The 25,873-nt window shown below is 40.4% G+C and overlaps 1 protein-coding gene across 1 annotated transcript; it reads left to right on the plus strand.

Moving 5' to 3' along the window:
• The first annotated feature begins 3,138 nt into the window (after positions 1-3,138).
• On the plus strand, positions 3,139-12,988 carry phc2a (polyhomeotic homolog 2a (Drosophila)). Its single transcript, XM_071927354.2, has 7 exons — positions 3,139-3,203; positions 4,403-4,565; positions 7,621-7,726; positions 8,352-8,466; positions 9,394-9,520; positions 11,024-11,276; positions 12,834-12,988. The coding sequence occupies exons 2-7, from the start codon at positions 4,428-4,430 to the stop codon at positions 12,986-12,988; spliced, it is 894 nt and encodes a 297-aa protein (XP_071783455.2). The 5' UTR covers positions 3,139-3,203; positions 4,403-4,427.
• The last annotated feature ends 12,885 nt before the right edge of the window (positions 12,989-25,873 follow it).

Below are 25,873 nucleotides of genomic sequence, written 5' to 3' on the forward strand. Positions count from 1 at the left end.
ATTAAAGTTCAACTGTGTTGATTTTTGTGTCTGTTTTTAGCCCATTTTCAATGTTGTATTAATGTTAGATCAATGAGCAACCACAAGTTGAACAATGTTGAATCAATGTTACTGTATATCTCACTGTTGATTCAATGTAACTAACACTGAAACATTTATAGGTTGATTCAATGCCAGTTTGCTGGGCTACTGTGTACCAGTGTTGTAGTGGTAAATAAAAAGGTGGGTAAATTATGACCTCCTGTCGGTCATCATAAGGCAACAAAAAACAATCATACTTTTGGAAAAACAATCATTTGTTTTTCCTTAAAAGACCCTATCTTCATATAACTTGCATTCGTTTGACACTACTTACTATGAGGTTGGAATTTAAGAGGTAAATATTTACGTAAGCTTAAAAAGGTGGTAAACTCCATTCCTGCAAATAAAAGGTGGGTAAACTATATCTCTGCTGTGTACCATATACATAAGTGCTGTAGTGGTAAATGACAAGGAGAGTAAACTAAGGAACTCAACTCAAACTAAACTCATAAGGAAAACAACTCAAAAAAATCACAATCATGACTTTATGGCTGGTTTCCTTTAAAAGACCGCATCCTCATACAACTTACATCAGTTTGATACTACTTGCCAAGATGTATATTCTGAATTTCATGTCATATGAATAATATGACACTGACATAATACTGCTGTAGAAAACTCCTTTCTTACCTGCAGAGGTGACAGTCGCTGTCCGCATCCTGCTGCGCCCTCGGAGCGACTCTCCTCTTTTTGATAAATGTTCTTTTCAGAGAAGCCGAGGACAAGGTCCCAGATGCAAAACACTCTTTTTTCATCAACTCCAGCGATGACATGAGACTTTTGGGCAACAGTAAGGTTAAAATCTCAAATGGTGTATTTATCAATCAATCATTGCCAAATATAGAATCGGAAAGCTGTCCCGTTGTTGGCAAGTCGTCGGCAGTATCAAGTCAGCGCTTGTGTTCCGCCGGCTTAAATAACAATAAGACTTCCGGTACGATTTTTTCAGAATAAAAGCGTAATTTCTACAAATCCACAACACTGAAATATTGACTAAAAAAAGTATTTTTGCACAAAAAAACAAATAATTAAACAACAAAATGGAACAATATAATCTGTACAATGTTTTTCCATGATAAGAATTGCTGTAATCATTTAGTTTAAAGTTCCCCTCTACAATTAAACAGAGATTTGGCATTTTTGGACTATATAGGATTAAACACTACAGGTCACACTACACAGGTCACTGTGTAGCACTAACATCAAAGTGCTGCAGCCCTCTAACTGGCCCGAAGGAAAACATTGACATTGTCAAAACTGTTGGTGAACTGAGACCACCAAAAGAGCTGAAATCCCTCTTTCAAGCAGTGAACACACTGGTCATCTCCACAGCTGAGTGTGAGCGTGGCTTTAGTCAGATGAACATTTTAAGCAGCACAAGATATACCTTAGAGGTCAAAAGCATATCAGCTTTGCTTTTCATGAAGTTTGTTGGCCCTCCACTTAACAGGTTTGTGTCAGGAATCTAGGCTGAACCCAAATGCAGACCAGGACGAACAGGTAAGGTCAAAGTTACAAGTCTTTATTCTCTGCTTAATGGTGACGAAGAGAAGAAGACTGGCGGTTTGAGCTGGGGTCTTGGGGAGGGAAGTCCGTGGGGAAGGCAGCCAGGTGGAGGTGATTCCCAGGATGAGAGCTGGCTGGCGGGGCTTGGTGAGCAGACGAGGCGGGCAGGCAAACAGGCGTAAAGCTGCTGGCAACAGGCAGACTGGCAAAAAAGCAGGCAAACAGACAACTAGAGAGCTGGAAGTGTGCACAACAACAAACCATGTATGGCACAACGATCCGGCAGTGACTGGCTCTCTCTGCAGCGTCTTTATACTGGAGTTAAGAGGAGTGGTGATGGCTTGATCCGGGACAGGTGCGCTGATTGTGGATGAAGACCAGGTGTGGAGAGAGAGCGGGCAAGGGAAACGAATAGCCAGACAGACAAAACCAAAACACACCCACAACCAGCAGACAGGTTCACGGAGGCTGGATCGTGACAGTTTGTGCTAGCTTTTGTCAAGCCTTGGCTTCAGAAAAGCCATTGCTTGGCTAGCAGTCACAAAGCAAGAGCCTGAGTAAGTGTTAAAGAAAGTAATGATTATGAAAATTTATGTAAACTATTATGAGAAACAAATGTGACAGAAACAAGGAAAGAGTGAGGAAGAGAGGGAAGGAAGTATAAGATTGAAAATTTGATTTAGGCTGGTACAGGCAGTTATGTTGACTCTTGATGATGGATCAGACATCAGTAGAGACTAGAGAGAGCTTTGGCCAGATAGTTGAGGTCCAGGCAAGCACAACTGCTTATCTGTAACACTAATGCATTGTACTCTGGATAGGACAGAATACAGAAGTCTCATTTAATGTGTTTTGTGGGGTTTTGTTTGATAATTAATTTGCTCTCTGAACATTGTAGTAGTTGAAAATTGTAATAAATAAATTCCCAACAGAGTCAAAAGTGCCATGAGTATTAAGTTACATTAAGTTACACTTGATTGATCCTTGTGAGGAACCTTTGTGCTGTTACAATATAAACAGATGGATAAACAGCTGGTCCCCCACCCTCCACGCTGTCTTCGCCACGAATTGTTTGTCCACATAAGACCCCACCATCCCCCTTGAAATTTGTGTACAAATCAACTACTGCTAACAGGCATATGTCCCATTTCAGGTCCAGTCATGAAAATGTGTGCATCTCCTGATGTGAAACAAGTTAGTGCGTGGCATGGAAGAAATTATTAACTTTTGGTGAAAATCCGACGTGAAACTGGCATAATGACAATTTGCATAGCGTTCGCGGAGGTATGCGCTCTGAGTGCCATGTAGGTTCATATATATTTATTAATGACATGTCACAATTTAAGTATTTAATTATTTATTTTGATTTGTCTTCATATTCCTCCATAGTGTACTTCGATTTACTAAAAAACAAACGTTGAAACCAACGCGTAAATCAGTAAGCCTTTTATTTTGAAGGTTGTAATCGGAAGTCCTATGTGTGATTCTGGCTGGCTTGACAGTGGTTGACAAACGCACCAAGGGGTTTATAGTCTGCTGCGTGAACAAAAAGGAGAAAGCCGAGACATAGTTTGGATATGAATCAGTTGGTAACTTTGTGTCTCCTTATCTAACGGGTGGGTCCTTTAGTTGAATAGTTATCGGTGTTGGAAAACGCAGGCTAGCTCCTCGCCGTTTTGGCGGAGTGAGTGTAAATGAAAGCGTTGTTTGGAGTCGTTGAACAAAGAGCTTTTCTTCCCTCTACCATTGTCACCGAACACATCGCCTGTTTTCTAACTGATTCAGAGGTGGTTTTTGGACTGTAAAAGTAAGCTAACTATTCACAAGTTTCTGTGTTTCCACAAAACGCTATTTAAACTTCGTCTTTGACTGCTGTGTAGTTTAATTAATCTGCACATGCAACCAGCAGCAACATCCCAGTCACCTTTGGGAAGGCTAATTGATTTTATGTTAGAAGCTATTTTACATGGCATTTATATTAGCCGGGAGGGTAATTAATGGGTTCAATACCAATAATCTCCACTTAAATTGCATTTTCTCAGTAAAACGGAAAGGGAAAACTTATGGGATTTGTCGGCGACTTTCGAGGTTGCATATCTCACAAAGTTAACATTACGTACCAGACTGCCATGTTTTAAATGCCAACTAATAAACATAAATATCAGCTATGCGGCAGAAACGTTGATGTCTTTTCTAATTTGAACGACCATAGTTTGACAAGAAAACTAATTCCCATTAAACTCTAGTGGTTCATTTTCTACACTAGTCATACAAAAGTAAGGTCCACGTCCTCTCATGTATTGAGAGAACGGTACGCCAAACTTCATTCTGAAATCTGGCAATTTAACGTTGCCTTGCTTTTTGGCACAAGTAGATAGCCCATAAAATATGACTCAGTGCCTTTCCTGAGTCCATACGAGCCACTCTTAAATTCGGCAGACATAACCCACTGAGCATCAATTTATTTCAATAAAATCTCAACTGGTTCTCACTGCGCGTCACCGCCCACCACGGTGCATTTTGGTAGAAGAAGATTGGGAGAGTAACACACGAACCAGTTCTAAGAAGCGAAATTTATTTAAATAAGTGCTGCCTGGTGGATTATATGTATGCCGACTTGAAGAGAACCGCCCTTAGTCATAGTTTATGCAGTATATTAGTATGTACCTCTTCCAATAAGTTGGGCAACATTAAACTGCCGCATCTTTGAATGGAGTTTGCATTGTGTGCTCTACCTGTAAGGACAACAGCAGTATGGGGACTAGGTCCACACATGGCTAGCATGTTCAATTTGCCATGGTTGTTGTCTGGGCAGGTGAGGGGCGGCCTCGGCTCCAGTCATGACCTCTGGGAATGGGAACACTGGCAGCACTCAACACAATGGAGAGAGCAAACCGGCCCAGGCCTTAGTCAAACCACACATCCTCACCCATCTGATTGAGGGATTCGTTATCCAAGAAGGTGCTGAGCCTTTCCCTGTGAGTACTGAAGCTCTGGACTTGTTTGTCTAAAAAGTCTCTTCTACACACAGCATATTCTCACACACTAAATGTCATTATATTATTACCAGGGCAGGAATCAAAATCTTTTAGTCCAGTGCCCACAATGGCTGGCCAAAATTCACCAGCCAGCTAGATGTTCAGAATAGGAAAACAAATGATGGTTGATGACTTGTAGAGTAGACTTAACTTACCAGACACTGACAAAATCTACTAGAATGTGTCTGATGGTTGGTGGTCACTTTCCACCCTGATTATTACAACAATTATACTGTTATATATAAATTAGGGCTTCCTGTTTTGATGCTGCTTGATAAAGCCCTGGGGTGTAAACTTATTTCAAAATTGATCAGGGTTCCCACTGGTCATGGAATTTCTGGGATATCCTGGAATACTGAGAGGTATAATCCAGCCAGGAAAAAGTCAGGGATTTTGCTAAATTATATGGGGAAATCAGGGAATATTGGGGAATTTTATAAACGGGTCCCCTTACAGGAATATAGCAGAATGTATTTTCCAACTTGTTTCATAAATTCATTCATTGCATTAGATGAGAGTTTTCAGCTCAACTGGAGTGGAAACCAGACTGCTCACCTCTTGAGAAAAACATTAACACACAAGGAAGGAAGCACCTCTATAAGAGCCAGGCTCTGTGTGTTTCTTCGTTTGTTTGTTTGATTGATTGTGTGTAACACATTTTGCAATGCGCACTGCTTAGGGGAATTATGGTATGCACTGTTTAGGCTGTGCAAAGCTCCAAGAGCCCTGCATAAGGGAAATGAAATACGCTGGTGCGCTTGTACCCCAGGCAGTACGGTAGAAGTCAAACAAGCATCAACCAACTCGAGGCTGGTGTGCTGAACATCCACATACCAGGAAGTAGCATGGTGATTTTCTAACTTTAGTGGCAAAGTCAACACATGAACATTTTGTTTGGCGATTCTCTTCGTTACAACATTGTGCTACCACAGCACTTTGGTGTGAGGTGGAGTTTTAAAAGTCAATCATAGTTTCACTCACCCCAATAATGCATACCCCCAGCCCCCTACTCGAGCACCTATAAAATGATAGTGTACTTGTTGGGTCATGGAAGTGCTCCAACTTAATTAAGGAAAGTCATGGAAAAGTTATGGAATTTTACATCAGGGCCATGGTGGGAACCCTGGTTGAAATGCCCCTGCATGCTGATTTTGATCATTTTCAAGCAGCAAATTGGAAAGATAATGTGTGTATCTTGGAAATTAACATGGTGCAGATGTCAAATATATTGTAACAGTACTTCAGGGATCCATTTCTGTCAATTTCTCACAAGACATTGAAAATAATGTACTTTTTCCTATGAAAATCATTATAGGATAACTTCTGTCACTCACAGACATACTGCTGCATTGACGAACACACGTAATTTTAAATGACGTGTATTGTATTTTTTCCTAACATGACTTTATAACACTACAGTCATTGCAGTTGCAATCTTATGTTATCTTAAACCTGCAATAAGCGATTTCAGACCCTGTAACCAATCCTGAAACTAACGTGTGCTACGTGGAGATTTCTGTGAGACGTAATGATATAAACAAATAGCCACACACGCGGACCAGCTGTGTTGTTGTTTTCATCTCTTTTCTAAAGCGTGTTGTCAAAGTCGGCCTGAGAAATGGCGAATCGATAAAGCGAGCGAGTAAATGTTTTCAGCTAGTAAACGTGCTACCTATCTCTTCACTTGTCATTGTGGGAAAAATCTGGCAAAGCGAACTGGTAACCGGCAATATTTCTCCGTAGGTACGTTTATTTTAGCCGTTATCCTTTATGCACGGTTTGTCCTTAAGGGCTGCCGTCGCCCAGTAGCTTTGCTTTGTGTTTAAAAAATGTGTTGCGGTTGCTGTCACCCTCTAGTGGTCAGAAAAAATCGCTTAGTGTAGCTTTAAGTAGCTCCCTTCTGCCAGAATTAAATGTGAAGAGACCATTGCGCATCTCCAGCTAGAAGCTGCCTCCCACTCTGCTACCAGAAGTAACAGTGCGCAGTAATGGAACAATTGAAAATACTCCCCATGTGATAATTAGCGGCGTGATAGTCATGCTAGGAAAAACTGCAATACACATGCTGTTTAACATCATGTACTATGTTTGTCAAGGCAGTAGCATGTCTCTGCAAGCTTTTTGCCGTGTATTTTTGAAAATAATGGAGCCTGTGACTTCCGAGAGGTCGGGCAAACCTGCAGTAGAACAGACAGTAGTAGCTTCTAATTGTGGCAAATACATTGGTGGGTTTAGACTTTTCATGGACAATAATGGCGATAGAAAAAAAGCAAAATTACACAGGTGTTATCCTTTAAGTCCTTTGCCTGTTGGGTGTCTTTGCAGTCTTTGTAAAATACAAAGCTCCTAACTGAATTCTGCCAGATGCCATGCTATCTTTGCAGGCCAGTCGTGTCATCTGTCGTGTAATATTTGATTCTTAACAGTTGTAAATGATTGTTTACCACTTTAGCTAACCTTGGAAGGAGAGTGTAACGCATTAAAGCCAAAAAAGAGCTTAAACACATAGTAATGCACTCATAACAGTGAGCATTGTTGGGCATTAGATTCACTGCTTTAGTTGGAGCGAGGCATTTTTTTAAATTCCATTGCTCATCATAGCTCAAAACTTCCTGTAAAAATTTGTGTTGTCACAATACCAGATTTTACCAATATTAAGTTTAATAGCTAAAAATTTGATATCATAACTGACTATCTTAAGCTGTTTGACTCAAGACAGTCAAGAGCCAGACAGATGCCCTATCTATTCCAGTTCTTTTCCTTTTTAACTACAACACACATTGGAATCTGCATGTATACGCCCCCTGGAAGTGACACTGAGATGGAATTTCAGCTTGCAGAAAATACTTGGTGAAAGTACTGATAATAAATGTAGATTCCGCCTATAAAAGTTTATAAATTTCAGTATTGATTTAAATCTATTTTTTTTAATTTTGGTTGTTGTGACAACACTAGTAAGTACTGGCATGTTGTAAAATGATCTTACTGCACACAGGTGGAACGTCCATCTTTCTCGATTGAGAGCCTAAGGAAACATAATCAGCGCTCCGAAAGGCAGAATCATACAGCAGACTCAGAGATGGATGACCTGTCACCACAGGGTAAAGTTCTTCATATGAAAACTCAGACCAATAACACACCCTTGTTATTTACTATTCCCTCTTTTCATCCTGTCTGTGTGTCTGTCTGTGTGTAGACACATTCTTGAACACAGTAACACAGTAACAATACATGATAGGAACTTCATACAAAGTTCATATCAGTACTGTCAAACATGTTGACAGAAATATTTGCTAATTTATTAATTGACCTATTATGCTTAATATATCATGGTGATTATGGCGGGACATTAGGCAACTCATGTGCCTCTTGTTTGATTATTTGTCAAAGGTGTAAACCAAGCATTGCTCCGTCCATACCACTGCAACAAATTACTCAGAAACATATGACTATACTAGCTGTACCATATAGGCTTACTAGTCTGGGATACTCGTACTGGCAGTAGCCTGTACCAGTGTTTTGCTGAACATGGAGATCTCAATTAATTCTGGGCCATCAGTCCTACGAAGAGCTAGTCTGAAAGATTGAACAGTGAATATTGTGTGACATGTCTTGCATTAATTAATCCTTGCCCCCAGAGGGTATTGTTTGTGATGGTACTTCAATTTGTGGTTCTGGTGTGTCTGTACCGAATTGATTTTGGGTTGTTGATGTGTGGCCCCTCAGAGTTAAAGGCCCAGCAGGAAGAGCCCATGCTAACCTGTGAGCTGTGTGGCAGGGTGGATTTCGCCTACATCTTCAAAAGATCCAAGAGGTTCTGCTCAACAGTGTGTGCCAAACGGTATGGCAAGCCAGAATAAAACAATTATTTTCATTCTAACCTTTTAAAATGTGTAGCTTAAAGCTGCAATAAGCGAAATTTTCTGACCACTAGAGGATGACAGAAACTACAACACATTTATAAATAACACACAGTAAAGCCACTGCACTACGGGGGCCAACCAAGGACAAACTTTGCAAAGCACCGTGCATAAATGCTATTAGCTAAGCTAACCATACCTACTGAGAAGTCTCGAATTTGACAACATACTTCAGAAAAGAGGTGAAAACAGAAACATAGCTGGCCCGTGTGTGGATATTGATTTATATCATTATGTCTCAGTTGAATCTCCACATAGCACACATTAGGTTCAGGATTGTTTATAAGGTCTGATATTGCTTATTGTAGGTTTAATATTCAGAATTTTAATTGGTTATTTTTCTTCACTTCGACAATCATTTTTTGTCTTTCAGCTCCCCTTCTAAGATAAAATGAAATTTAAATAATCCCAAGAGGAAATTTTGTCGTTGCAGCAGCAAATAGCCCTAGGATACAGCAGAGAAAACTAAAAGGAAAGCAGAAGAAAAACAACAATGAGAACCATAAGGGAAAGTCAAGAAAACAGATATGTGAATTTACATCACATATACATGATGTGCAAAATGTGTGTTGTTTTCACATTAACAGGTCTACAGAGGCTAGGCATAGGTACACACATGTACATACATGTGGCTTGCAAGGTTCTAACTGGTCGTGCCCTTTTGGCTTAAATGAAGAGGACTTGCTGGCAGTCCAAACAAACTATTTTGGGGAAACTGATGTAATGTAAGAACCTCTTCCCCATAATTGCAACTATAGAGTGAGGAAAAGTAACTAGTTAAAATAAACTATCGAGGTGCCCCTTTTTAAGACAAAGGATAACCTAACCTTCATGTACCCTTTTTGTAGCTACAATGTGGGATGCACAAAGCGAATGGGTCTCTTCCCAAACCGCAGAACCGCCATGGAGAATATGAAGAAACAAAGAGCATTGAATGGACACCACAAAAGCTCAAGTTTAGAGTCTAAAAAGAAGGTGAGACAACAGTTGGTTTATATTTCTTGACTTCATGATGTTACTTTGCAAGTCAGCGCAAGGTTTCCTCACCTTGGAAGATGTGAAGTCTAACTACGCTTTTATATGTAGCTCTGAAACCACACACACTGTTTGAACTAGATCCAAATTTTGTCCAGACCTTGTCTCCTTTGTCTGACCTACAGTTTTCCTCTCATTTTTACTTGCTGTCTTAAAAGACTACATAGGCTAAATTTTTTGGAAATTGGCTTGTTGGTATGTTATGATAGGAGTATCACCAAAATCATCTCTCATCTCTTGTGTGTCCGGTAGATGTCTCTGTCCTGTGCACATGCTAACGTGTTAGCATACAATACGTTAAGTGCCCGTAGGTGACTTGCATTGTCTAATGTAAGAAGATAGAACATTTAGTAATCTAGAGTTGCTGTTTTTTTTTCTGACAATCCTCATCAAATAAAGGGTAATTTGATCAATGGCCAATTTCCCAAAAGGCCAGTGTCCTACTTAAAGCAATCCACTTAGTTTTTTTGTTTGGCACTTGACCGCCATGAAAACCAGAATATAAACTAATCACCAAGATCGTATGCAGCAGGGACGAGTTTGTAGTGTTCACTGACTTTTACTTCCCATTCATTTGAATGAGGCCAAGAAAATAGCCTGAAAGCTGACATTTAACACGTTCGTGAACATATTCAACAACAGATCCCACTACTGTGATTTTCAATGGACCTTTGGTCCGGCTTTTTAGAACATAATTTCACCAAATAGCATTTTTATTGATAGAAGAGAACAACATAGCGGAGGGATACCATTTAGGAGAGATAGTTCCTGTTTGGGAGACCAGATCTACCACAGTGTCAAAGTCACAGCTGCAGTAGGCTACCTAACACCAGTTGACTGACCTGAATGTGTGTGAAAGTATATTCCAGTCCTAGTATTCAGTTTGGATTATGGCTGTTTCACCTAATCTCTTCTGTGGATATATTAGTTTTCTCTCTGCAGTTTGAAGGGCAGGCAGGACTAGACTGTGCATGTGTGATTGACAGGCAGGGGCAGGACGCCTCCTTGCGGAAGAGCTGTCCTGATTGTTTGTTAAGATCCGGGCACCCTGTGATTTTGGAGTGGCTGATTACAAGGCCTGAGACAGCCACAGAGACCAGTTTTTTTCTCTGAGCATTTGATTTATTGATAGCTGTTGGGATGTAAAGAGAATTTCAACAAATATAACCAAAATGCTTCTAAAATAAATTGCCTACCCTAGCTTTAAGGGCTTCCCATAGATAACCTGCATCATATCCATCATATCAGAGGTGAATGATATCAACTGGCTGCAATCTAATTTTTAAAAGGCCAATATCAACCCCATGTATCGGTCTAACTCTACAACAAACCAAATTTCCATGTAGGACAGTATTTGACTTAACCTCATTGCTGACTGAAATATTTTATAAAACTATTTTAGAAAAACACAGCTCACTATCTTAGATTGGCCTCTGGTTTCAGACTCCTGCCTCTGTCCAGAAACCTGCTGCTGGTAATCTGTCCTCTGGTCACTCGGTTCACCCTGGACAGGGGGAGTCCAGCCAGTGTTCAGACTTGTCCAGCAATAAAGGACCCCCATCACCCCTGTTGGCTGCCCAGCGGTCACCTGCAGGCCGAGACTCTGAGCTAATCCTCCTGCCCCACAGCTTCCTACCCAGCGACCCCGGCAATTGGAATGTAGAAGATGTCTATGAGTTCATCTGCTCTCTGCCAGGTGAGCACTGCCACAACTGTAACAGTATTACAGTTCAATTGTTGCCTTTATGTTGCGATGCATAATCATCATTAATATTCTAAATTAGTCGCTAGTTGTTTTTGACAAAGTTGCAGGTAGAAAAGTTGCTAAATCTAATAAATCTAGTAATGGTTTATTATTATTTGGTAATTAAAGCATTAATTAGCTTAATTAATCACCCCATTAGCATAACGTAATAATAATAAATATTGCTGCAAGCTGCGACTGAAGGGGCTTGAGCACAATACGCCAATATGACTTAACATGACTTTCAGAAGAAGAAAGCACATAGCATAGCACATGGCACAAGATGCTACTGTAAACAATGTCTATCTATACAATGGAAGTGGATGGTTCATTGACATCAATGTATTATATAACTCATAAACTACGAAAACGAGACTTGGTTAATATCGTTGCCATTCGGCCTTACTTTCACCAATTGGGATGAAACTTTGTAGGAATGTTCCAAGTAGGATTCCTAAGGAGCTCAGCAAGTTTCGTAGCCAAGCCAAGTTATAAGCTAAAATGTCATAGACCACGCCCACCGGAAGTAATTTGGACCACATTTTGGATTTTGATTATTACCTGTCCACTCAGTATGTGTATCAAATTTCATGAGATTTGGTACATCTGGTTGTGAGAAATTTTTAAGTTTTTTGCAACCCCTATTGGACAGTTTTAAAGTGCTTGTGCTCACGTAGTTGTTGAACAAGAATTTCAGAAATAAATGCTCGACCAGGCCAGTCCCTGACTAAGATTTTTCCTGGTTGAGCAAAGCCTGTAGTCGACCAATGGTTGACCAAGTGTTTTTTTTAACTAGGCAATTTCATTCTTACATTGAAGTGTTTATTTTTCAACACTGCACTTTGTAAAGCTGGAATCAATCCAGTGTGCAGTCAAACTCAGCGTTGACATGGGGCAGATGTCTGAACTCTAAATGTTTTTAATGAAACTAATTGTGGTCACATCTTTCAAACAGTCCAAAAGGTGTTCACATACCTTGCTGTACAATAGCAGGAGGGCAGTGTCTGAGTCACTCCAAATGCTCCATTTAATGGCTGAAGCCGAAGTAATTTCCTAGTTATGCAGACAAATGAGTAGAATTAGTGTAGGGTAAAGTGAATCACAAAAAAATATGTAAGTGGCAGCATCGAAACATGCTGACACACTAATAACTTAAGTGTTTGGGCTAGTAACTTTGAAAAACAGTGGAAAATTTGCCTGAATGTCAACCTGTGCTGGTATACATAAAATGCCTGCCATTGAATGTTTGATAATGTTGTCATGGACATCAGTGTTGACTTGGTGTATGACACTTGGAAAGCTGATATGTTACCACGGAATAGAGAGTGAGCAGCGGCTGCAGCAGTGGCCAAACTTGTTGTTGAAATTACCTTAATTAATGACCTCATTAGCATAACATATGTTTAATATATCATGGTGTTTATAATGGGACATTAGGCAGCTCAAGTGCCGCTTGTTTTAGATGCCAAGGTTTGGTGTAACTGTGGTGTTGGTTGTTGCTGGTTGCAGGTTGCCTTGAGATTGCGGAGGAGTTCCGTTCACAGGAGATTGATGGACAGGCCCTGATGCTGCTGAAGGAAGACCATCTCATGGGAACCATGAACATCAAATTGGGCCCTGCACTCAAGATCTTCGCCCAGATTAGCATGCTGAAAGACTCATAGCCCCCCCACCCCACACAAGCACACAACACACACATTTGCTCTCTAAGGCAGCTCTACTCTGACTGAACAAACAGAATACGCTCAGGAACCCTGATGATGACTAATCTCAGCTGAGTTCAGGAGACAGTGCTGATAGGCCATTACTGAGTTTGACAGGCCTCCAATACAGACATTTTTTTCATTGCCTGCTGACCGACCACAAGGACATCAAACCATTTTGAGTTTTTGACTTGCCTTCTCCAATGATAAGTTCCACTCTGACACAACTTCAGAATAACCTTACCAGATAGTGAAGTGAGTTTTACAAGAATTATGTGCTAGTTAGGCTGTATTGGGAAAGGTGATCCATATATTTTTGTTTTTGTAGTGTAAATTACTGTATCTTGGTCCTCACGAGATGCTGGAGGTGATCAGTTGATTGCCTGGTGCTGGTATTTCCCAGAGGAGCAAGACCCGGGGCCTATACTACGAAGCAGGATTTGGGGTTAGCGAGCTAGCTTTGGGTTTAACCCTGGCTTTTCGGTCTCACGAAGGTGGTTCACTTTTAACCGGGGTAGCTCACCATGGTAACTTATGCTGCACGGCTAACCTGCTCCAGAGCAGCTTCAGTTCAGGGTATCGGATCAAAACGTATGAAAGGCCTTCTGACCAATCAGCTCTCTGGAAACAGGGAGTCACCATTCCTACAGGATCCCGATATGGACAAATATACAAATGAAAATCACAATAAAAAACTGAAAACTGTTATTTTTGAATTAACAGACAGTAAGAAGTGCTGTTCGCAGGGCGATGTGTTTACAGACCAGTAGAATCACGTTGTTTTCCATGATAACTTATTATATCGGAGATATAGCAGGTAGGCTACTTAATTGACCATATTATTGATGGATTAAAGTTACTGTTTCATATATTAATTGCGCTGACTTTATTTAATTGGATTCCCGACAGTGTTTGGTTCAATGTCGGCTATTCATATTCCATTACCGCAGCCCCGAAAAACATGAGGCCGACTTTATGAATAGAAAATCTTTTTACAGCCTCAATGTGTCCACAAACTATTTTATCAATGAAATATATGCCCACTGTGTCCTAATGACGGGGCAGGTCCTCCAGTAATCCTCTCTAGCCTTGGAAGCAGAAACAACTTTTACTTTTCATGGTTATGTTTTGTAATGCTGACAGTAATTCATTATAAGAATTTGTTCTTCTTGAGAGAAGAACCCAATGTTAGTAGCTATCCATTTCTTTCCGATACCCATGTGTTGAAAATGTCAGCAGGAAATATTAGGGCTTATATCATCCTATAATTAGGTCTATTGTTTATGGCTTTTATTGTTTGATTAGCCTATTTTATTATTTTCGCCTATTTTTAGACTATTACTTATTTTTATAGTTTTGCGCTTATATTCTATGTCCTTTTCCCCGCTGAATCATATTACTTTTGCTGCACAACTATCTAATTTCCCCACGGGGATCAATAGTTTCATCTTATCTTATCCGAATTGTCTGATCTGGATCTGTCCATGTTGCATGTGATTGGCTATTTGTTACAAACCCCGCCTCTTTCATGTGAACGCGCTCATAGCTGGATAGGTAAATCCTGGGTTGACAGAGCCAGTTGATAACCAGCTACGTGAGACCGGTTATCTGGATCCCCAATGTTAGGTTTAGTGAACCCGGCTAACTCAAACATACCCTGACATTGTTGAACTTGCTTCATAGTATAGGCCCCAGGTGTAGGTTTTCTATCACTGTTGCCGTTTCCTTTTATGGTTCTATGGTTCTTGATGGAATATCCAGATGTTGGATTGTGTTAAACAAAATGATCAAGTAAAAAAGCAAGAATATTTTTGATTAACATTGGCCTATTCAAAGACGTATTCATAGCATTGTTTTTTTTTACCATGTTTTATTCCAATATGGACATATTTCAGCGTTGTATTCATAGTTTCATTGGAAGCAGTGACTATAAGCACTCCAATCCACTCCACAAACCGACGTAATCAAATAACTGTTTTCTTTCTAGTTGAAAAATGGAAAAAAATGAGAAATTAGATCAAATGGTCAATGAGTTTCACCAAAGTTGGATTGTTCTATATCACTTCACAATAACAATCCTTGCCATTCCAAGTCATTTCTAAATTATGTAATTAAGCCATTTTTACTTATTTCCACAATGAGTGTCGAATTGTGTTGGAAATCTAATTCTGAGTGGCTTTGATAATAGTGTCCTCTGCTTCTTCCTCCTAATATGGTGTCAAAGACAATAACAGACATCTTTATGCACCTTGCTCAATTGGAGAGTGGCAACAGGTTTTAATTTCACTGCTGAAGCTCAATCAAAAGATTGACATTTATTGAAGTCCAGTAATGATTTACTCTTTTCTTGGTATATAGGTGTTATAAAATGTTTGAAAAGTTTTATTCCAAAATGTCATAGATCTGTTTTGAAAGAACCTAAGCTACCTGTAATTCATCAGTCAATACTTCAAAAACACATAATTACATCCTCGAAAAAATTGTTAGCAAAAGTCACAATTTCCATACTAACCCATAATCTGCTTTACTGTCAATGATTTTGTCATTTCCCCCCCCCCCCACAATATCTAATTTTGGAATGAAACTTTTCATTTAATGAAAGGCTATATTGATAAATGATTACCAGATGGCTTACAAATATTATAGAATGACCATGACCCAAAACAAATACATGTAGTGCCAGTTAAAATGAAATGGTGATTTGTTCATGGCTCTCACAGCACAAATCATCTCATAAAGAGACCAAATATACAGTCAAGGACACAGTGTCATAGATGAGAATCACCCTACACAGTTCAGCAGTATTGCAGACCAAACAGTGATTCCCAGCATCCTGTGTGCCACACCACCTTAGCGGCCACTAGGGGGGAGATAGGCTAACTGTGAGTGAGTTACTTTCTGGATCAGTGCTTCACATCTAATAACATCTGTCATATTCATGGGAAATGGTTAGTGATAGACACTCAAATTTCTGAGTTTGTAGCCTCTTCACTGTTGAACATCTCTGTCCATGGAAGTGTTTTTTGCAGGATACCACCGTTTTTTACGTCAAAAATAAAATGTAAATGGTTATCACTGTACACATATGCTAGTTTTAGAGCTGTTTTAGTGTCTGTACACCAATGCCAGAAAGGGACTTTTGTTAAAACAAAAGTTTGTCAAATGCATTGGGCCATGGACTTACAAACGATACTTTGATAATTCACTTAAAACAATGTGTTTTAGACCAGTGCACATACCTTCATGTGAGATAAGAGAAATAAAACATCAGTCTATTTGTCTATGGAAACCTGGGACACCAGGAGGTTGACTGCTCATGAACTTAGGTGTGTATGTTAATGTCAGTGTTAACTATAGTCATGCTAAGTTTGCCCATTCCACAAAATTCAGTTTAGTGGTGTTGATTGAAATCAGAATCAGAATCAGAATCAGAATCAGGTTTATTGCCAAGTAAAGTTCACAATACAAGGAATTTGCCTTGGTATGTAGGTGCATACAATAAACATGGAGAAAAATAGGAAGTAGAAGTAAAAAAGCACAAGTACTGTAAGTCAAAGTCAAGAATATAAATATATTAAAAAAAAAATAAAAAAAGATATTTACAATACAGAATGTGAAGAAAAATATAATAAAAAGAAACATGTGCAATATATCTGCCATTGAAGTGACATGGAAAATGGGAAAGCTGTACAGTTAGTGCAGGGATGTGCAAAATATTGGCCAGAGGAATGTTTACTGTACAGAATGTATAAATGAACACATTGAGTCAGATGTGGAGACTGTACGTTTCTGTAGCGTGTAGTGCCTATGGGGGGAGGGGGCAAGAGTCCGTGTCAGTGGGGGTCCCGGGCCTTGTTGATGAGGCCAGCTGCAGACGGGAAGAAGCTGTTCTTATGGCGTGAGGTTTTGGTCCTGATGGACCGCAGCCTCCTGCCAGAGGGGAGTTTTTCAAAGAGTTTGTGTCCAGGGTGGGAGGGGTCGTCCACAATCTTTCCTGCTCGCCTCAGGGTCCTGGAGGCGTACAGGTCCTGGAGAGATGGCAGATTGCAGCCAAACACCTTCTCAGCGGAGCGAATGATACGCTGCAGTCTGCCCTTGTCCTTGGCAGTAGCAGCAGCGTACCAGATGGTGATGGAGGAGGTGAGGATGGACTCAACGATGGAGGTGTAGAAGTGCGCCATCATCGTCTTTGGCAGGTTGAACTTCCTCAGCTGCCGCAGGAAGTACATCCTCTGTTGGGCTTTCTTGGTGAGGGAGCTGATGTTCAGCTCCCACTTGAGGTCCTGGTTGATGATGGTGCCCAGGAAGCGGACGGACTCCACAGTGTCGACTGGGGAGTCTCTCAGGGTGATGGGGGTGAGTGGGGCCGGGTTCTTCCTGAAGTCCACAACCATCTCCAGTGTCTTTACAGCGTTACAGCGAAATATCTCAGCTATCACTTGCTCTTAAAGTGTAACCAACACTCATAAGGATTGATTTGATTTGATTTTTTATTAGGATCTCTTTTAGCCAAACTGGGCTATTCTTCCAAGAGTCCTCAACATAAAACAGAAACAAACAATATTTGTACAATTAAAACACTTAAAACCCACAATTAGCCCCATACATTGTGCAACACACAAAAAAACAACATTTAAACATTAAAACAAAGCACAACAATTGATGTCCTGTATACAGCAGGGAACCCACCTTATATATAATGAACTATATCATCATTAACTACATATTTCTATTGTCTCACATACATTAACTTAAGACATTTTTTTAATTATTCATAGCCATTACCTTAGTGGTGTCAGGTAGTTTATTCCACCTTTGACAAGCCTGATAAGAGAATGCTCTTTTACCAAGCTCTAATTTTGTCTTTGGCATAACATAATTTGTGCCTGTAGTTGTTCTCGTATTGACAGAATGTCTATCTCTCACCAAATGGAGTCGGTCATAAATAGCTCTTGGTTTCTTTGTATGATGTACGTTATAACATAAACCCAAAAGGCTTTTGTCAATGGTGTCATTTACAGCCAACCACCCTAGAGTACTATGTAATTCAGTCACCGGGGTGTCATACGCACATCTCAAGACAATTCTAGCTGCCTTATTCTGTGCCTTTTGGAGCCTTCCTATCTCACCGATAGCTGCATTGCCCCAAATGGCTGAGCAATAGTTGACCTGACTGCCAATTAAGGCTTGGGTTGACTGCTTCAGTACTTCCATAGGCAAATAACCAGCTATCCGTCGAATCATACACGCTGTGCTAGTGATCTTTTTTCATAAGTGACTGATATGGGGAGTCCATGATAAACGATTATCTAAGTGAATACCTAAAAGTTTAATAACTGAAACCTGTTCAATGCGTTCCCCTCAGAAAAAACTTTTAACTGGATCTGTTCAAGCCCCTTTTTCCTAGATCCAAGCACCATCATTTTGGTTTAGTTTGTTGCTACAGACCCAGTGATTAATATTTAGTATGTCCATTTGGAGGGCCTCCTCTATTTGTGCTGCTGAAAGTCCAGCTGTATACACAGTAGGGTCATCAGCAAATACTGTAGTGCTGGACTTAGATAGTATGTGTGGAAAGTCATTTGTATAAATTAAATAGAGAAGTGGACCGAGGCAGCTGCCTTGCAGTACACCACACTTTATAAGATGTGAAAAGGAAAAAGATCCATTAATGAACGTAGACTGCATTCTATCTGTTAGGTAAGATTTCACCCAGTTTAGTGCAGTTTCTTAGAAACCATAATGCAAAGGTTTCTCTACTAGTATATTATGATCAACCAGAACTCCTGCCCCACAACAGTCACAAGTGACATAGCCATCAGCACTAAAATCAATAAATAAAGCCCCAACTATATTACCCTTATCCATCTGTCCCAGCCACTGGTCAGTCATATCCACAAGAGCCGTAGCAGTAGAATGTCCACTTCTATATGCATGTTGATGAATAGTGAGTAAATCATTATTCTCCATGTAATGCCAGATTTGTTTACTCACTCAACAGTTTACCAATTGCAGGGAGAATACTTATAGGGCGGCTATTGTCCGCTCTTTAAAACATCATACTATCTATCTGATGAAGCATTACACAACACACTTTACCACTGTGCAAATACAGGTACACCTCCATACTTTTGAAAATTTTCATGATGGAACCATCCGCTCCCAGGGATAGCACAATCTAGTTGAAAATATCACCATAGGGACACTGCGGAGTGCGTCATACTTCAGAAGCCACGCCCATCGTGGGGGAAAACAATACTGCCACTCTTTTCAGACACAGACAGCCTTACGTGATTTTGCCTGTTTTCGAGAAGATAATATCAAAAGATTATTTCGGCATAGGTGTCATTTACACTGGGGACGCTGGGGACATGTCCCCACCACTTTTTGAAATGGCCGATTTTGTCCCCATCACTTTTTAAAAGCATAATTTGTTAAAAATGTTCTGAAAAATAGCTTGCACCAAGAAATGTTAACTAACAAATGAGAACGCTTTGAGAAAGGTTTATTTGCACAAGAAAACATACAATGCAATGTAAATATAGAAGAAACAAATGCGCATTGTCCAAAAAAGGTAACATAAGCTAAAAAAATTAAAAATCCCCCCTAGCCTACTGATTCTAAAATGACCCAAAAACGTGCATGCGCCGATCAGTAACTTTAACAAATTCTTGACACAGTTTCTTCCTGTCCAAGTTTTCCGTTCTCTCTCTGTGAACATGACAAACAGCCACGCTGTTGAGTCGGGTTTGTGACATTGAAGAGCGAAGCCAGGTCTTCAGACGTCTTAAGGCACTGAAGCTTCTCTCCGCCTCAGCAGATGAGCAGCAAACGCACAAGTGCCTCAACTTGATTGAAGAGACCACGGACCTCGGGTACCATGTTCCTCATGATTTCTGACACTTCTGAGCAGGTTTCGTAGGTGTAATTGGCCTTGAACATGGCCAGCTGCACCTTTAGGGACTGGAACTGCAGCTCTGTTAACGTTATTCCTTCAGTTGTTTCTACTTTGTCATATTTTAGGGCAGTGGATATTGTTATCGCTGGGCTGACTGACATGCACTGGTGCTTTCTACAGTAGATGTGATATTGGCATTGTTCGATTGACATGGTGTTGCAGCTGTGGATGTGATGCATATGGATGACTGTACTTGTGTGGTCGACGTTGTGCGTTTTTTCATATTGTCGACTCTGTAGTAGCCTAGGCTATGCCCTTTTGATGCGCCGTTATGCAATTTTTTCTCGCCGTTTTTCTGACCTCATACCGATCCCTCCATTACATTGCCTAAAATCGCATATGTTGAAGACCATTTAAAAAATGTTTTTTCATCTGAGCCCTTATGTCCCCACCACTTTTCAACACAAAGTGACGCCCTTGTATTTCGGTACACTGCCTCCAACAGAGAGGGAAAGGTACATTGGGAAAATGACCTTAGTTGGCCTCCATCAGTGTCCCTTTTCATTACCCCAACAAAGCTGGATAAATGATCCCACACAGTGGCCTGAAGTGAAATACTTGAATGGGTGGATGGGTGCAAGTTGTGTACCATCACAAACCCAAGACTCATCACACATGGGTTGCTGTGAGGAGCAATGGGACAGTTGTTGCTGCCCACTGCGACTGTATAGCAGGGTAAGTTACCTGTAAAGGAAACATTTGCGGTTTGCTTCAAGTTCAAGTTTGTTTATTTATATAGCCCTTTATTGCAAACATATTTCAAAGGACTGTACAGAGAATTAACCTAACTAGGTCTAACTGATCTGATGGTTTGCTTGTGGCTGTTTTATTAACACTAGCCCAAAATTAGTTAAATCTTTCAAGCCAAGAAAGGATACCATGTGTGTGTGCATGCTTTATGTTTCGGTATCTCATGCAGGAGTACTTGCAAAAAAGGTACTCCTTGGAGTCAAAGAGTCATGTAAAATCAGTCTTAAAGAAAGGAAGCCAAGGCACTCTTTTATGTGTGGCCTGGTAATGAATGATGTAACCGGACACAGAGCAAAACTCTTTTGTGGGTCTTTTATTCCCCAACTGCACTCAATAAAGAACAGCATTAACTCTGTAATTTTGAGAGTTTGAGATAATCACAGTGATAACAAAACAGAATAGTTATTTCCCCTTTTTGTGTACTTAATTAACGTCAGTGAAACCAAGAAGGAAGCAGATATGTCTCCTATGAACAACCTAATGAACTCCGGACATTAGATATCTCTAGACAACAGTAGTGGCTTGTTCCTAAATAAAGAAAATAGAAATACAACACAAATAAATACATATGTTAAGCCACACAACTTATAGTTACCTTACAGTAAAGTACATTAGTTCACTGGGAAATATACATTCATGAACAAAATACACTTAAACATCCTTACATGAGCTCAAAATAAATTTGGAAGAAAATCATGAACTCACTTTCACTCCAGTGTGCAGCCTGCGCGCTAAGACACACACCTGGAACTCAACACGACATCCTATCTCCCCTCTAAATTAGACAGAAGCATACAAAATGGACACAATTTATTAAAATAGAAATAGAAATAAATTGAAATATCCATAAGTGTACTTTATCACCACTTACGCTGCCCCGTTGTTCAGTATTGCCCTCAGCGTGGTAGGGATATCACACGTGTAACCCGTTTTACCAATCTACAAGAATCGGCAAGGATACAAAATCATCATTCATCAACCTTAGTCTGCTAACTTCTTCATACTCTCACTGATTAGTTCCTCCTATTTGGATGAACGTGTGTGAATTAGTGAAATCACCTGGTGCAGTCTTTGGTTAGAATGAAAACCTGCACCCATGGCCTTCCATGGCACATGACTGCCCATCTCAGAAGGGTATCTAACTAAAGAATGTGTGAATAGGGAGTGGAAGATGACCCTGGACGTTGTGGTAGTTCCACTAGTGCAGGCAATGAGGCAGGCAGCACAGGCACACAGAGCAGCACTGCAGTCAGGGACAGTAGAGATGGTGAAAGACCATGGATCAGTGGCAGAGCAGACATCCAAGCAGAGAGCAGTGGTGCAGGCAGTTTTGCTGCAGAGGAGCTGTGATGGTAAGCCAGGAAGCCAAAACTACTAATTAGACCTGAACTAACTAATTAGACCTGTAAAACAAGATATTTAATGTGAAGAATGGTGTTTTCTCAAACAAATTAACGCACGTCATGCTCTTGTTTTTTTTTTTTCTTCTAATAACATACCACACTGCTTGACATGTTGACTAAAGCTGCACACACATGAACAATTCTATCAAGTGTTGCTTCCTGTCTTTGTTGCCTCTCATCCAACAGGTTCTTCACCAGCCGCGTGGGGATTGGACTGTAAAAGATGTGGAACCGTCCTTTGAGGACCCCAATCACTCGCTCTGTTTAATTAACAAAATCAGTGATCTTATTGGTGTTTTAGAGTGTTTTATTAAGACTGCTAATTTTGTTTTAATAAATGAATGTGCACTCACAACAATAGGTACTCATTATTTGCAATATATGAAAGAAGACTGATCTGTTACAATCCGTCAGACTTGGCCCTGCTCATCTCGTCATTTGTGTGATTCTTTATAGGATGACTACATAGATTTCAGCATAGATCCTTCTTCAGTGACCTCACAGCTTTCTTCAGGGACTATAAAGAAAGCTCTGTGCTGAAACAGCTGTGGTCATCCTAAAAATTGCCACACAAATTGAGGGATGAGTGTGTGGCTGTTTCACTTACTAACTCCTGTGTTACCTTAACCTGCATCTCTACTTGGTTTGAGCACTATTTTCATCTAATGTGGTAAACCTGCCAGAAATACTTACCTATGTGAATTCTGATGTTGGATTTCACTCGTGACTCCTTAACTTGTTTGCCTGGCAACTGTTTCATACCCTTGGTGAAGGCTGGCATGATCAATTCAGCACCAAGAATACAAACAACATACCAGGGGTCTCTTTTATAAAGCCGAAAATGCCGTGCGCCCCAAAAAAATCAGACTTATAAAACCGTGCGTACGCACACCTGCAGGCAATTTTTCCTTTATAAATCACAGGCATGAGCCTGCTGATCAATGGTACCTTACGGTGAATCATGGCAACAACTGAGAGGAAGACGAAGAAAAGGAACTTCTCTGAGACAGAAATCGAGGTGCTTGTGGGTGAGGTGCAAGGGCGTAACTTTGGTTTGAGAAGTGGGGGGAACACAATAAAACGGGGAGTCTGGGGGTACTCCCCCAGAAAAAAATGTGCGATTTGAATCCCATTTCCTGCATTTCTACATACATTTAGGGACTACGGTAACCAATACAAAATCCGGGAAATAATTAAGTTGGTCATCATGCTAAATTCTGTCAGAATAGTACTAAATATGCATAAGAAAAACTGTTTTACTTTCTGTATTGTTTAACCCACAACTTTACTGAACTTCACATGTTGAGTTATTCAATTATGGATATAAATATATTTTGAAGAATAGGACTGACAGATCTATGGTACATTATTGTGGCACTATTGATAGATAATGTGTCATTTGCAACTTCAATCACAACAAACATATACAAAATGTATCAAAGAATATGAAACTTTTTTTTTTTATAAGTTTTTTAGAAGTCACACACTGTCAATACTATACTATACTGCTCAGAAAGTCGCTAGAAGTCGCCAGATGATGTCATACGATAATTTGCATATCAATATACTGTATAATGCTGCACTTGTTATGCACGCCGCGGCGTAGCCCGTTTTAATGTAAGTGCTGACTCCGCCCACCCGGGCCAGTTTCGGCGTACGCCGGTAGTAATTACAAGTGGACCCTATCCTACAGTCCCTGCTCTCAGCTACGCTGTGTGTGGGAAGCGCGTCAGACCTCTCTGGATTAGACAGGCAAGTAGAGCAAACCGGCATCAGCCGTACCAATTTATTGCCAAATGCTTTGGGATTCAACACATTAACATTGCTTCCCATGGTCAGAAAAAGTCGCCAGATTTGTCGCTAGTCGCTTTTGAGAATAAAGTCGCCAGGGGGGTCTGAAAAGTCGCTAAATCTAGCGACAAAGTCACCAAATTGGCAACACAGACGCCAAAATGTACTATAGAACGGCATAGGCAGGCTGTCCGTGTCCGCTACTCGTCCGTGGCAATTTTTTGGAGTCGGCTATATCAGGGCCTTACAATCAGCAGCTCAATTCACATTCTCAGCCAGAATCTGACAGCTGGCCAAACAGTAGCGTATTAAGCACGATTTTTGCGGTTAAAAAAGTGGGGGGGACACAAACGGGATTTTGAAAAGAGGGGGGGACATGTCCCTCTCGTCCCCAGTGGAAATTACGCCTCAGGACTAAAGTATATGTGTATGGGCAAGGAAAAACGTGTTTTTCATAATGTGGGACCTTTAAGCTGTGTAATCTAATTTAAATAAAAACAAGTCAAGCTTACTTGTAGACAAGCCTAACAGCAAGCTAGCTGTATCTGCAAGTAAGCTAGGTAATACATTGCTTTACTGACGTTTCACTTTGAATTCTTATTGTTACTAAAGTTGACCGTGATGTCTTTAGATTTCACCTTGAATAAAGTGATCAGAACACACTCTACTGCTCTGTGAAGGCTTGAATTTCTTCCGGTTGATCCTGGCTAACCACAAATTTCTCCTGGCTTGGCTAACTTCTTTTGTAGCCTCTCCCTCACTCTCTCTCACCACTGGAATTCTGTAAAAACGTAATTGTCTCGTTTTGCCATCATTGGATTTGTTGTGACAGCCAAAGACTACACACGTAGTGACCATTTTCTCCTTAAACACGCATATTTTTCCATTTAACTGGTGAAATAACGTTATATCTCCCATTAACCTACCGTGCAGTTGCTGGCGCATAGTCGGCGGACCGGGTGACGCTTATCCGTACATTATGGCGGACCGCGCTCGCGTGACATCGAATACTACCAATTCATAGTATTCCCATGATGTCACATGCATTTCCTACCAATATGGCACTTTACAATACACACAGCTCATTGGCTGTGTTTGTCATTTGATTGTAATCACCTGTTAATTTATTACAATCACCTGTTATTTTCCTACCAAGATGGCTGTGTGGTGATGTAACAGAATACTATGAATAGGTAAATTCAGGCCATTTCCTTAGATCGTCATCCCAGTCAGCTACATGCGATGGATGTGGTAGACCCTCTGACCTTCTCAGAACTGTGGATGCCTGTTCCCAAGTTTATGACATTTTAATGGAGCAATTTTAATTGAATTAGCTTGCTGGCTAGTTATAGAGTGTTGTGGAGTAGAGACTAGGTTTAAAGACGAGACAGTTTACTATGTTTACAGTAATCTAGATTTGGAAATTAATCTACCATATTTGCATATCACTTTTATTTATAACGTTTTTGACTGAATCTACAGCCACAGTACAACAATCTTTTTTCAGGCATCTCTCTTAATTTCTAGCCTGGCTGTTATTTGCCCATAACCAATTCTCCAGTGGACCTCTGGACCTCCATGATGGCGCTAGATGAGGTTGATAGGAGATTTGTGACGGAACTGCAAAGCTTCTATGAGACAACTGCCACCCCTTGTTACTTACTCTCTTTGGTATGATTTATAGTCATCTTCGGTGAGTCAGTATTTAAGATTAACAAAGCTAAATTGAGGTGACAGGGTGGCCTAGTGGTAAGAGAGACCATCCTGTAACCAGAAGGTCCCTGGCTTAATCATTGTAAAAGCCAATGTTGTGTCCATGAGCAATCTTAAGTGCCCTTGAGCAAGACACACTGAACCTCTATTGAATAAGAGCATCAGCCTCAAGTGCCTCAATTATCAGTGTTAATGTAAATAGGCAACCTCACTACCATATGTGGTTCCATG

This window comes from Centroberyx gerrardi, chromosome 14 (genome assembly GCF_048128805.1).
Source record: "Centroberyx gerrardi isolate f3 chromosome 14, fCenGer3.hap1.cur.20231027, whole genome shotgun sequence".
NCBI lineage: Eukaryota > Metazoa > Chordata > Actinopteri > Beryciformes > Berycidae > Centroberyx > Centroberyx gerrardi.

Bases quoted from the DNA above. Each gene is read 5' to 3' on its own strand.
- phc2a (XM_071927354.2), top strand. From the start codon at position 4,428: ATGACCTCTGGGAATGGGAACACTGGCAGCACTCAACACAATGGAGAG. The intron at 4,566-7,620 runs GTGAGTACTGAA...TACTGCACACAG, and splicing joins AAGGTGCTGAGCCTTTCCCT to GTGGAACGTCCATCTTTCTC. The intron at 11,277-12,833 runs GTGAGCACTGCC...TGCTGGTTGCAG, and splicing joins GTTCATCTGCTCTCTGCCAG to GTTGCCTTGAGATTGCGGAG.